This window comes from Periophthalmus magnuspinnatus, chromosome 16, assembly GCF_009829125.3.
Source record: "Periophthalmus magnuspinnatus isolate fPerMag1 chromosome 16, fPerMag1.2.pri, whole genome shotgun sequence".
NCBI lineage: Eukaryota > Metazoa > Chordata > Actinopteri > Gobiiformes > Gobiidae > Periophthalmus > Periophthalmus magnuspinnatus.
The window spans coordinates 28,368,073-28,381,426 of NC_047141.1; the positions used below are offsets into that span (position 1 = coordinate 28,368,073).

A 13,354-nucleotide genomic window follows, 5' to 3' on the forward strand; every position below is an offset into this window, starting at 1 on the left:
CTATAATCCTCTAGCTAAAATCGTCCTGACCGTTTCCCATGAGTTCCTCCCGGCACTAGGAATGGGACAATAAACAATAACATCGTGATGAAAGGGGAACACAATAATCATTCGTGGGACATTTTATATGATCGTGATAATCTCCAACAAAGATAAACAAAGCCATGGTATCACCAGAGTCAACAGGGGAGGACTAAGTGGTCTATTGTCCCAGGCCCCAGGGTTTTAGAAGCCCAGAATTGTGAGGCTTCTTGTCCTGGGCCCCCAAATCTCTGTGGAGGGCCCTGTTTATTCACAGTGTTCTCTGCGGGATTAAACTGTCAGCAACTTTAATTGTTATCGTGATATAATCGTTAATTGCATTTATTTTGGCGATGATAATTGCCACAAACACAAAATTTCAATATTGTCCCATGTCTACTGGGCACTGCTCCTGATGAAGTGCCCCAGCAGCACTGCAGGATGGGTCAAATGCAGAGGACAACTTTCTCTACAGGGACAGTAAAATGTACCTTAAAGATCAGTTTAATAGTTCAGTTAAATTCTGATAATTCTACTTAAAAAATGTCTTATTTACTCGGTTTAACGTGTCAAAGCTTGTCATCTGTTTTCTAGTTTGGAGGGATGGAGTTAGCAGACGTTCCGACCACTATCGACTTCCTGCTCGCCGAAACAGATGAATTTGTAGAAGGTCAGTTTCCAAATTCAGTTCGACTCTTCGACTGTTTTATATCAGCTTTGTTTTTGTTTCTTTGACCTTCATCACCAGGAGAGTTACCAAGAGGAGCTGAGCTAGAGAGAGAGCAAGAGAGAGGAGTGACCGAACAAGAGCGGACCGGAGAGCAGACAGAATCCACTGCAGAGTAAATGAACACAACAAAACATCAGTCATAGGAAAATATTTAATCAAATGCTGTGGTGATTCAGTGACTATCTGCTAATACGATGCATTCATGTCAAGAATTTGTAGGGTAGTGGCCTGTATAATGTTTCCACCGTCACAAAAAGAGCACTTTACATCATTCTACTTATGACGTTTATGTCGAGAGCGGAATTTGAACTCCCAACCTTCGGATCAGTGGGAAAAAACTCGACCAACTGAGCCACTGAACCAGATCATTATTTGTTTAAGACAGTCTCCACAAACTTGCCATTTCAATTTTATGTCTTTCAACTGACAACTATCATGTCTTTGGAGTTGAAAATGGCGCTACTTTCTGAAATTATTGTAAAAAAAAAAAAAAATTAAAATGTATTTATTCTAACGGAGAAGACTTTGAACTTTGTGCCAATTTTAGTTTCGTGTGAATAAACCCACTAATCACAAAGATATTAACCATAAACCAGGTCAACACATCTACAATCTGACAGTTAAACAGCTAATTCCACCATAGAATTGTTAAACTATTAGGATTCTAGGATGCAGTGGCGTTTATATAATATATTTCTTCTCATTCTCCAGATTACAGCCGACCACCACCACCCTGTCAAGTGAGGACCAGGCTCCGTTGCCCCAGGATAAGCCACACCTGCCCCCGGAGCCTCTAGCGCCCCCTGTGGACCAGCTCGCACCAGTTTCTGCCCCAGTCATGCCCTCCCTTCCATCTGCTGCAGATCGAGAAGACAGACAGAGGGCAGAGATAGAGGTGTGGCCGTTAAGAAAAATGAATTTATTTAAACAGTTACTACTACCTACACTACACATAGTCTTTTATTCTTTATTTTTTATCATTAAGGACATATAAAGGTGGAAAGTAACAAAGTAAACATAGTAAAGTACTCTGCTTAAGTATAATTTTTAGGTATCTGTTCTTTAATATTTGATCTGGATACTTTTTCTTTTACTTCACTACATTTGAGAGCAGGTATCTGTACTTTCTACTCCACTATATTTTGATTTTTGGACTGAGAGTTGCTGAAAAGGCTGAGAGGTTTTTCTTTAACACGTTCATAGTTTGAGCAAACAAAACTATAAACTGCAAAATAAACTGCACAATCTGGTATAGGTGGAAAGTAACTAATTAAAAATACTTTTATTTATTTAGCACATTTACAACATCAGCTGCCCAAACACTTCACATGTACAACAAATGATAAAACAATATAAACCAGTAAAAGCATTTTGGCTATATTTTCTGTATAAAGATATTTAGATATACAATCTATGCAGCAGTACTTGTACTTGCAACAGAGTACATGAGCTATGTATTCTACCATGTATTCTACTGTAAAGTACTAAACATCTTTACTATACTGTAAAGTAGTGGAACATTTATAAATTCAATTGAGTAAACATTTTTTTGAAGCCTACTTTTTCTCTTGTGCAATTTGGTTATACATTTTAATTAGTTTAAGTTTTCAAAAATAGAATCCAGGAGCTGTCAACATCTGCTTTTACTTTACAGTTGTTTGCGGTCTTATTATGATTATAACGAGGGAAATTAGGCGCCCAATCAGAAGGCAGAGTTAATGGTAGTTTGGTAATATGAATATTGGTATTCCAACCGGGCGGTGCTTATTTTTTTACGAGCCGAACGCGAATGTCACCGCCCATTCCAGTTGCGTCGCACAGCAAACCCAGTGCCCCTATGCGCTGTTAGCATTAGCCCGCTAGCTTTGTTTTCATATGAGGAAGCTGCAAGGATGGACGTCACAGAGGGGTGAGTGTTAAACGCGTGTTCTGCCTTAAATCGTATGATCTAAAGTACATTTTATCACTGGTCATTTGGAAACAGCAGATCGGTCCATGGTCCATTTGTTCTGCTTTTATTTGAGCACGTTAGACACTGCAAACTAAGCATGATGCTAAACAACGCTAACACGCTAGCCCCCAAAACTTCATCCGTGACCAAAACAAAGCGCTTAAACGAATTGGTTTTAATGTGAGTGATTTACAAAGGCACAGATGTCACGTGCTTGAAAATATCAGAGTGGATTGGTGGTGGAGTGTAAACAAACCCTGGCCCGGTGTAAATTTCAGCACGAGCAGCTCTGCCAATGCTTTTTAATTACTGACTGCGCGTTGTCTTAAACTATACATGCACACAATAAAATGAGATCAAAATACATGTACTTGTGTTTTTTAGAGAAATCAGCGTTACACCTGTACTGCAACACTTTTAGACCAGAGCAATATATCAAAAATATTAAAGATATATAAGGATTCATATAGGATTTTGTTTTAATATAACTTATATTACAGTGCAGTTAATATCTATATAATTTACTTTTTTTGAATAACTTGTTAAAATGTGTATAAAGGCTATTACACTGTCATTAAAGCAGATTTTCTGGGAGCCTAAAAGTGTAATACTTTTAGTCATCCCACGCAATTAGCAGTACCATATTTTTCGGACTATCGCGCTTTTTTCATAGTTTGTCCGGGACTGTGGCTTATAATCAGATGCAGACTTATATGTGAAATTAGTAAAATATATAATTTCATAATTTTGGTTGTTGTCACAGTGAGAGCCGCGCGGGGGCGCTCTAGGCTCGTGTATCAGTGTGTGCTACTCCCGGATAGACACCTGAGAAAGACAGCACAAAGATGCCCCTTAAAAGAAAATCATATCCTGCAGATTACAAGCTGCAAGTAGTAGAATATGCAGCTAAAAACGGCAACCGAGCAGCAGAAAGAAAGTTTCGAGTCAATGAGAAACTTGTGCGGAACTGGCGAAAAGCGGAGGTTAATCTTATTTCAATGAAGAAAACGAAAAAAGCTAATCGTGGGCTAAAAGCTCGATGGCCAGAGCTGGAGGAACAACTCCACAAATGGGTGTTAGAACAACGCACTGCCGGGACAGGCTTTTCAACGGCGCAGTTAGGTGTCCAAGCCCAGGTAATTGCGAAGGAGATGAATATAAATGGTTTTACGGGAGGACGTTCTTGGTGTACTCGCTTCATGCAACGCAACAGTCTCTCTATCAGACCAAGGACAACGATGTACAAAATGTCACAAAACGTGTCAACAGAATTCCAAGACAAGTTGCACACTTTCCATGAATTCTTAGAAAAGCAAGTAACTGAGCACAACGTGACCCCGGATCATATTATTAACATGGGCGAGGTCCACCTTTCGTTTGGCATCCCCGTAGGATGGGATGTCCCAGAGACAGGGCAAAAGAGTGTGAATGTAGAGACAGCTGGTCATGAGAAATTACACTTCACAGTTGTGCTGGCATGTTGTGGAGATGGATCAAAACTGCCACCCATGGTCATTTTCAAACGAAAAAAAATTCCAAAAATTGTATCCCCCTCAGTTGTTGTGGCCGTGCATGACAAAGGGTGGATGGATGAAGAAATGTTGAACTTTTGGCTTACAGAGTGCTACACTAAGCGTCCAGATGGCTTCTTTAGAATAGACAAAGCCCTACTTCTGATGGACAGTTTGCAAGCAAACATCACGCCACAGTTAAAAGATCAATTAGAAGTTTTCAACTCCATACCTTGCATCATCCCTGGAGGCTTAACCAAAGTACTCCAGCCACTTGACATCTCCGTGAACCGGAGCTTTAAGGCAGTCTTGCACCACCTATGGGAGCAGTGGATGGTGGATGGAGAGCACAGCTTCACGGCAACTGGGAAGATGCGCCATCCAACTTTCCTGCAAGTCACTGAATGGATCGACAAAGCATGGACTTCAGTGACGACCGAAACCATCCTGTTGGGATTTAGAATGGCCGGAATAATTGGAACTGATGCTGAGTTTTATGACAGCCACGCAGAAGCTGGGTTTCATCTACCTCCGGAGTTGGCGGGGTTTTTCAGAAGCGACATCGAGGATGAAGAATTCAATGGATTTAGTGATTTGGAGTGAGATCGAGATTTTATGCTTTAGTTATCTGATTAATTGTTAATAACTTATATTAACATATCAGACATGTATTCAGTTCGTTGTCTATGCTTCATGTTGCTGAATAAATATAAATGTTCTACGGTAGTGTTATATATGTTTTTTCTTCATTATTATGCATTTTTTTGGCTGTTGTGACTTATACCCTGGAGCAATTTATAGTCCGGAAAATACGATAATATGGTAAATGTTGTCAGGAAATTATCACAGATGACATAATACATTGAGTTCATTATGCCAATTTTGTTAATTGTTATTGCATTGTAAACATGATTTTCACCTGATGTTTCTCTGTGTCAGTCTGGAGGTGAGCATGGAGGTGGAGGGCTGGGACTCGAGTCTGGAGGAGGAGCTGGGTATTTCCCTGGTGGAGCTGAAGCAGTGGATCGACGAGGCAGTGGAGAAGAGTGAGATGGTGCAGAAGAAGAAGGCCGAGCTGCAGGAGCTTCAGGAGTGGGTGGAGAAGAAAGAGCAGGAAAACGCAGTGGCTGAGTCGCTGCTAAAAGATGCCAATCAGTGAGTACATAATGCACTGTAGGTGTAACCGGTCCACCTCTTTTGATAGTACTCTGCCTTGTGTTCTGGTAGAAATGACGGGCTCAGTCCAGGTTAAGAGGGTTTACTGTTTGATTTACGGACGCAATAGGGAAATAAAAATACTAGGATCACCTCCAAAATGAAAGAGATGGTCTTTGACATTAGACGTGATACACCCCCAATTCAAACTGTGACCATCAGTGGTGAAGATATTGAAGTAGTGTCCACATATAAATACCTGGGATTGCATCTGGACAACAAGCTCGACTGGTCCACAAATACAGATGCACTTTGTAGAAAAAGCCAAAGCCGGCTATATGTTCTAAGAGGGGAGAGGGGGGAAAACATGGACCATCCGCTGAATTCAGCTTTTGAACAATAGAGAGCACACAGTTTGTGTCTGAGGTCAGTGAACTGCAGCACAGAACGTCAGAAGAACTCTTTCTTCCCAACTGCCGTAAGACCGTACAATAAGCAGGTTTGTAGGAGGTGAAGATTTAAAGAGACCCACAATCTGAATTTCCCCTTAGGGATAAATAAAGTCCTTTTGATTTGATTGATTTGTTGACGACTTTTAAAGCAGCAGTTACAGAGAGAGGGTCACCTCTTTGCGTCTTTTTTATTTGTATACACATTCATCTGATTGCAAGAAGCAAAACGTTTTAACCAAGTTATTGTGAATTATTTATGTTTGTAGTTATTTAAAAGGGACATTGCACATTAGAGTGACAGTAGCTCAGTTGAAAGAGTGTTTGTCCATTAAACCACAGGTTGGAGGTGTGACTCAGTTCCCCCAGATGAATGCTGTCATTGTGCCCCTTGGCTAAACACTCAACTTCCCTCTTCCTCAGTGTCTGCACATGCTGGTGTACGAATGTGACTGTCAATCAGCCTCAAACAATGTAAAAGCTCCCAAGTTGTTTTGAGGTAATAAGTTAATACTTAATACTGATTTCACACCACTGGGGGAAATGGGAAAACCTGTAATGTTCTTATCAAAGTTAGATTGATTTCATGTTCATTTTGGGGCCAATAATATGCATTAATTTGCTTGTTTTATTCTGTTTTAGATCTTTACTTGAATGTGAGAAACTGGTGAAGCAGACCTATGAACAGAATGGCCTGGTGTATGTGGAGAGCAGTTCGGAGGAGGAGGGTTTGGGAGGAGAGCCACTATCCTCTGAGGTCATTGAGATCGACGATGACGACGATGATGATGTTATCGCTGTCGGCTGCTGTATGTCTCATTTAAAGCAGTTTGCTCATACCGTGTTTCTATGTATCATTATACTGATGTTTTTGTGCTATGTCTGTCTTGTAGTGGTTCCTCCCAAGTCCCCAGCACTTACTTCACCGGTGAGACATTGAATCTTTTAATATTTTATGTTTAAAGCCACTTTTAAAGGTGCATTACGTAACTTGCTGCTAAATGCTTCTGACCATGGAGATTTACCTGGAATAATTCACAGTATGGCATTAAACATATCTATCTCCATGTAGACTAACAGGTGATACTCTTATAAGAATGTTTCACAAGTTATTTTTGAGCTATATGAACAAATGTAAAGAATAGATGCATGCTATAAAGTTTAATGCTGCACTGGGTAACATTACATGGATCGCAATGACATAACACGGAGAAAACCTGCAGTACATCATGCATTTTTGAACTTTGATTGGTAAAAAATAGACTAAGAATTCCAAGGGGATATTATTATTATTATATATTATTATTATTTGTTATTATTATTATTATTATTTATTATGTATTTTATATTATTTATTTTTTAAGTTCTAGTTCTTATATAAATATTAAAAGGTGTGTATGCATTTGTTGTTTTAAATGACAGTATACTGTAACACTTGTTCACACATAAATAATAATATGAAACAAAAACAAAAAAGAATTCCAGAGGGGTTGTTTGCGTTTTAGTTTATATGGTTTAGTCCAGGGGTCGGCAACTTCGCTTGGCTTCGGGCCAATTTTTTTCAGCGCCCACAGGTGGCGGGCCAGATGGTTAAAGGTATTGGCTTACATATATTTATAAATACATAAATATGAATTACATGCATTTTAACTCACCTAAAACAGCCAATTAAAAAATCCTCGGACAAAAGCTTTTGCTCCTTTTATTATGGTTTTGGTAAGAATTATGCCTTTGTTGAACATGGTAATATGGATACTAAAGGCGCACAGTATCGGGTAGAGCTATGAAAAACTTTTCACTTTAAGGTTTTACCTCATTTATTCAGGTCTTTGTCTCATGATATTAATCGAAACTAATACTTTTGTGGTTAAAATGTGCGGATTTAAACAAGGATAAAATCTTTCTAAGACGATTACTTGAACCAGGAAGCTGCGTAATTATTGCTTATCGTCAAATCTCTCCATCAAAATTCTTTTCTCACGCTGTCTTCTTGTGACCATCACTGCGATTTAGCTCTGCCTCGAAGGTTAAACTACGACAGGCTTTTAGTCGTGCGTAATACCGCACTAACGGCTTCCTTACTCCGCATTTGGTGCCGTAATGACCTGCACCTTTACGCACCACTGTGGGAGAGCTGTAGGACTTGGATGATGCCAAGTGCAGCAAGGATCGTGATAAAATCACAACGTAAATGAAAAATGTTTAAAATTGACATGGCTAAGTGGATTTATGTTGTGTCAAACATGAGCAAAGGTCGGGAACAATAAAACCTGACATGCGGACAAAAAGCAAGTCCCCACCCCGGTTAAAAGAAATCTTCAAACTGAGTATTTTGACAGTTTTGTGATTAAGTGATTTATTTTAATAAAATAGGGAATTTTGAATAACTAACCACAGAAGTGCAAGAAGGCTATAGCGTAACGGGTACACATTCCTTGAGCTGCGCGCAGTCTGCTTGCTTGCCTCACCAGATGTCCAAAAACAGTTAGCCACGATTTTGACTGGTGAAGGTGTATGTACACACCAGTTCATTGTTTGCTTTTAATGTTGTGTTACATGCACACCATGGGTAGTGGAATGCCCGTAGCAGTGCCCACATAACTTGGTATTTGTCGTAACGGTGGGTGTAGCGGACCAAAGGATGCAGACTCGGGGAATATTTACAGTATTTATTAAAGAAATGACAAATGGTGCAGTTCGAGGGTTGATCCGGCGGTGAGCAGGAGGTGAGGCGGGCCAGGATCCAGGAGCGGAACGTGGAGCGCAGCGGAGATGACGATGCGGGCAGCACCAGGGCAGGACGCAGAGTGCTAACCAGGGTCCGGGGTCGCGGAATGCAGAGATAAAACAGACAGTACCAGGGCTGGGAAGCAGGGTGGAAGCAGGGTCGGAGCTGAGCCGGGAGCGCTGGAGCTGAGACGGTCCAGCAAGCTGGGTGGAGACGCACATACGATCCGGCACCGAACGGGATGAGGATGAAACGAAGATGAACCGGCACTGAACAGGGTGTAGAAACGCAGATGATCTCGCCCTGAGTGTCTGGTCCTGCCTCCTCTTATACACAGCAGGTGGTGGTGATTGCGCTGATGAGCTGCAGGTGCGCGCAGGAGGAGCCAGGAGCTCAGCCCAGCTCGGCAGGTGAGGGAGGGAACGAGCAGGACAGGAGGAAAAACGTGGAGCAGACGGAGCGGATCATGACAGTATTAAAGAATCAATGCCGGAAGAAAGTCCAAAATCCTCTGGCGGGCCAAAATAAATTGGCAAAGGGCCAACATTTTCCCGCGGGCCGGACGTTGCCGACCACTGGTTTAGTCTTTATTTGTTCACACATATCCAGAAATTTAAAAATGCACCAAAACACTGACAAAATAACTTGTTGTTTTTTTTCATTTCACCTATTGTCTCTTCCATTGGCAGATGAAAGATACCTCAGCAGCTCTGCAGAAAACTTCTCAACAAGTTCAAGAGTTAGTCCAGTTTGTGAGCAAGTCGGCATTAGGACCTCCCCCGGGCAGGCAGGCAGGTGAGGGCAAATCTGCCTTTTGTATTTGTTTTATATATTTACCTATATTTTACAAATCTGCATTGGTAGACTTGTATTTAAAAAAATAGTCATATTTAGTTTTTTATTTATATTTGTATTTTTATTTTTATTTACTCTATCAAACCAATGAATGTACAGTTGAAACCAGAAGTTTACATACACTATAAAAAGACACATACATTTTTTTTGTCACTGTCTCAGATAAAATCAAACTAAACTTTTCCTGTTTTAGGTCAGTTAGGATTACCAAAATTATTAGTATTTGCTAAATGCCAGAACAATGACAGAAGGATCACTATGCCTTTAAACTGTTTGGGAAAACCCAGATAATGACGTCATGTCTTTGGAAGGTTTATTGACAACATTTGAGTTAATTAGAGACACACCTGTGGATGGATTTGAAGGCACAGCTGAAACACACTGCTTCTTTGTGTAACATCATGGGAAAGTCAAAAGAAATCAGCCAAGATATCAGGAAGAGAATTGTGGACTTGCACAAGTCCGGTTCTTCCTTGGGTGCAATTTCCAGATGTCTGGATGTGCCACGTTCATCTGTTCAAACTATTATACGCAAATATAAACACCATGGGAATGTCCAGCCATCACATCGCTCAGGGAGACCGAAGAACAACCCAAGAACAAAAGAAGACCTTGTGAAGATCCAGGTTGAAGCTGGTAAGAATGTGTCATTATTTACAGAGAAATGATTACTGTACCGTCATGGGCTGAAAGGACATTCTGCAGGAAGAAGCCGTCACTCCAAAAGAAACAACAAGGGCACAGAGGCACAAAAACGTTCATTTTTGGAGATATGTCCTGTGATCTGACAAAACTACAAAAGGGGGGGGAAGCTTCCATGCCTGAGAACGACATCCCAGCTGTAAAATATGAGAGTGGCAGCATCATACGGTGGGGTTGTTTTGTTGAAGGAGGAACTGGTGCATTTCACAACATGGGTGGCATCATGAGGAAAGAATATTATGTGGAAATAGTGAAGCAACATCTTAAGACACCAGCCAGGAAGTTAACGATTGAGTGAAAATGGCTCTTCCAAATGGACAATGTCCCAAAGCATACTGCCAAACAAAGTGGTTACAAAGTGGTTTAAGGATAAGAGTCAATGTTTTGGAGTGGCCATCACAAAGCCCTGATCTCAATACTATTGAAAATTTATGGGCAGACTTGAAAATGCATGTGCGAGCAAGACGGTCCACAAACTTGGCTCAGTTACACCAGTTCTGTCTGGAGGAATGGGCCAAAATTCCTGCCAACTTTTTTGAGAACCTTGTGGAAGGATATCCAAAACATTTAAACCAAATCATACGGTTTAAAAGCAGTGGTACCAAATACTAATGTAATGAAAAATGGTCTAAAAACATTCTTCTCTCATTTTTCTGGCATTTAGCAAATAGAAATAATTTTGGTCATTCTAATTGACCTAAAACAGGAAATGTCATGTCAGACAGTGAGAAAAGAAATGTATGTGTCTTTTTATATAGTGTATGTAAACTTCTGGTTTCAATTGTATTTTGGTTACATTTAAGGACGAAGAAACACTAAATTCATAATGGAAATAATTGTTTATGAATAGGAGTCAAGGCATTAACTAAAGGATAGTAACTCCTTAACCCTATAGCGTCGGATCCTATCGTCGCCGATAGAGGGCGAAAGTGGACTTTCCAGCAGCATAACTCCGTAACCAGTCGTGCTCTCATGTAAATTCAAACGGCATCTCAAAGTGGAGACACGGGGCTATCTAAATATTTTACTGTCATTATGGTAATCTGCCTCTGTTGTCCCTCGAAGGTGACGACTAAGAGCGCATGTGCTGTGGGGATTTATTCGATGTGTAAGAAAAAATACGGATGGATGTGTAAAATAGAAGTAGTTGTGTGAAAAAATGCAGTAAATTCTGATACTTTGTTTAAGATTTGATTTGATTTTTATGGCTAAAAAAGACTAGAAGTCTAGGTGAGCTATACTGGCCCATAGTGTGCTCAGTCCGTAAAAGGTTAAGGGGCTAAGATTAAGAGTTAGGAGATGAGGTTAATATTACTTAAGTAGTCACTAAGCCTGAATGATTCTTAAAAAACAGTTTGTTCATTCTGAATTAAATCTTTGCTCATGCTCTATTAAGGTAGTTATTATAAAGTGTTATCATTATTTTTTTCTGTGTTATTTTCTTTAGGTCAGGTTCACCCTCAGGCTCCTCCAGTGATTGTGTCCCAGATCTCGTCCCAGTCGGTGACTCAGCCAAACCACTCAAACATCAAAGAGTACGAACTCAAAGTCGGGATGGTGGTCCTGGGGAAAAAACGCACCAAAATCTGGCACAACGGGACCCTCGTCGCCATACAGCCGTCTGGAGGTGTGTGAGGCTAGATGTCAAAGGGACTGTCTCTACTTTTTTCATGTAAAAGTAAAATTTCACGAGTCGGGAAGTAAGGCTGGTTTATAAAGAAACATATTAACCCAGTATATAACGTCATAATATTAATCTGAAAGTCTTTTCGAAATATTTATCCTCTTTTTCGTCTCTCAGCAGATGGTGTTGAAAAGTTTAAAGTGAAGTTTGAAAAAGGCAAAAGTCTCCTCTCTGGAAATCACATCGCTTTCACCTTCAACCCAATCTTGGAAAACCTGTACGTCGGAGCTCGCGTTGTGGCCAAGTACAAAGACGGGAACTCAGAGTGGCTTTATGCCGGCATAGTCGCGGAAATGCCCAGTACCAAAAACCGTATGAGGTAATTGGGCAACTTTATAATCTCAAGGCTGCGGGGGGGTATTTTTTTTAACTATAAGGCAGCACAGGAACAAGTTTTAGAAGCACTGCCTTACACAGTTGTTCTAATCCCCTTATATTTTGTAGATTCCTGATATTCTTTGATGACGGTTATGCTTCATATGTAGGTTTACGAGATCTGTTTCCAGTTTGTCGGCCATGTAAGTGACGATTACATATCGCTCCAAGTACTGCTTTTGTGTTTGTTTTTCATTTTGTAAAATTTTAACTATACTACTACCTCCTGATAAAGAATATTACCGTAAATTTTGGACTATAGAGCGCACCTAAATATAAGCCGCATCAGCTAAATTTGAAAAGAAAATCATTTTTGTCCATATATAAGCCGCACCTGAATATAAGCCGCAGGTTTTGTGTTGTAACATGTGATATTTACATAGAAAGATGGTATACAGAAGAGTTTTTTTGTTTTAATCTAGGAACTTTTTAAATTAAGGACTTTTTTTCTTTTTTTAAAAACTGTGTCTGAAAAGTATCAGTTCATAATCTTTCCCCATGTCTCACTTTTGCATTTACTGTTAGAGTGCACCCCAGTGGCCGTTAGGCAGTAAAAATCTATAAATTAGCCGCACTGTTGAATAAGCCGCAGGGTTCAAAGCATGGGAAAAAAGTAGCGGCTTATAGTCCAAAATGTACGGTAATTGAAATCACAAAATAAACTTGTGACATTTTGGCTTCATAACACATGTCTTTTGTACAGTCTTTATTACAGTAGACTGTGTACGCAGCACCTAATAGATCCATAGCGCAGCAGCATGCTAGCTCAAAACTTGTCTCAAAGCTAACAGTCACTTATTAAAATCAGAAAACATAATATAAACAACCTATTAAAATTCAGTAATTAATAAAGACTACTCGATTACTTTTATATGTAGAATACTTCAGTTTAAGGCGCTGTTTTAATATTTATTATGCCTGAAAATTAGCGTTAGCATTGAGACACAAACATCCCTCTTTCTAAACATAGTGGTGTCCACTGGTGAAGTATTTAATTTATTTGTGTAGTTTTTAACATGTTGTCAGTGACATCCATCTGCAGCTCCCTGTCCACTGCCTGATCTTTATTTATTTATACATTTTAGCATGACTCGGCTAAAACTTCATAGAGATAAAATTGGGCAGGAAGTAGTGACGCTAACAGTGCGGTTGCCGGGAGCTTTTGTGCACAGAGCCTTAACTATGAAACAGTC

The 13,354-nt window shown here is 40.0% G+C and overlaps 1 protein-coding gene across 6 annotated transcripts in view; it reads left to right on the forward strand.

Annotated features, from left to right (window-relative positions):
• The first annotated feature begins 2,591 nt into the window (after window positions 1-2,591).
• The window catches only part of LOC117383974 (histone-lysine N-methyltransferase SETDB1-B-like), a 33,097-nt gene continuing 22,334 nt past the window's right edge, over window positions 2,592-13,354 (forward strand). Inside the window, exons 1-8 of one of the 6 annotated variants that reach the window (XM_055228202.1) lie at window positions 2,592-2,660; window positions 5,153-5,368; window positions 6,460-6,626; window positions 6,711-6,745; window positions 9,235-9,340; window positions 11,550-11,729; window positions 11,904-12,105; window positions 12,231-12,304. In XM_055228202.1, coding sequence (XP_055084177.1) covers window positions 2,644-2,660; window positions 5,153-5,368; window positions 6,460-6,626; window positions 6,711-6,745; window positions 9,235-9,340; window positions 11,550-11,729; window positions 11,904-12,105; window positions 12,231-12,304 — 997 coding nt within the window. In that variant the 5' untranslated portion in view covers window positions 2,592-2,643. Of the gene's footprint in view, window positions 2,661-4,175; window positions 4,813-5,152; window positions 5,369-6,459; window positions 6,627-6,710; window positions 6,746-9,234; window positions 9,341-11,549; window positions 11,730-11,903; window positions 12,106-12,230; window positions 12,305-13,354 lie in introns of those variants that run through there. The other 5 variants (XM_055228203.1, XM_055228200.1, XM_055228201.1 and 2 more) reach the window with 5 other exon arrangements.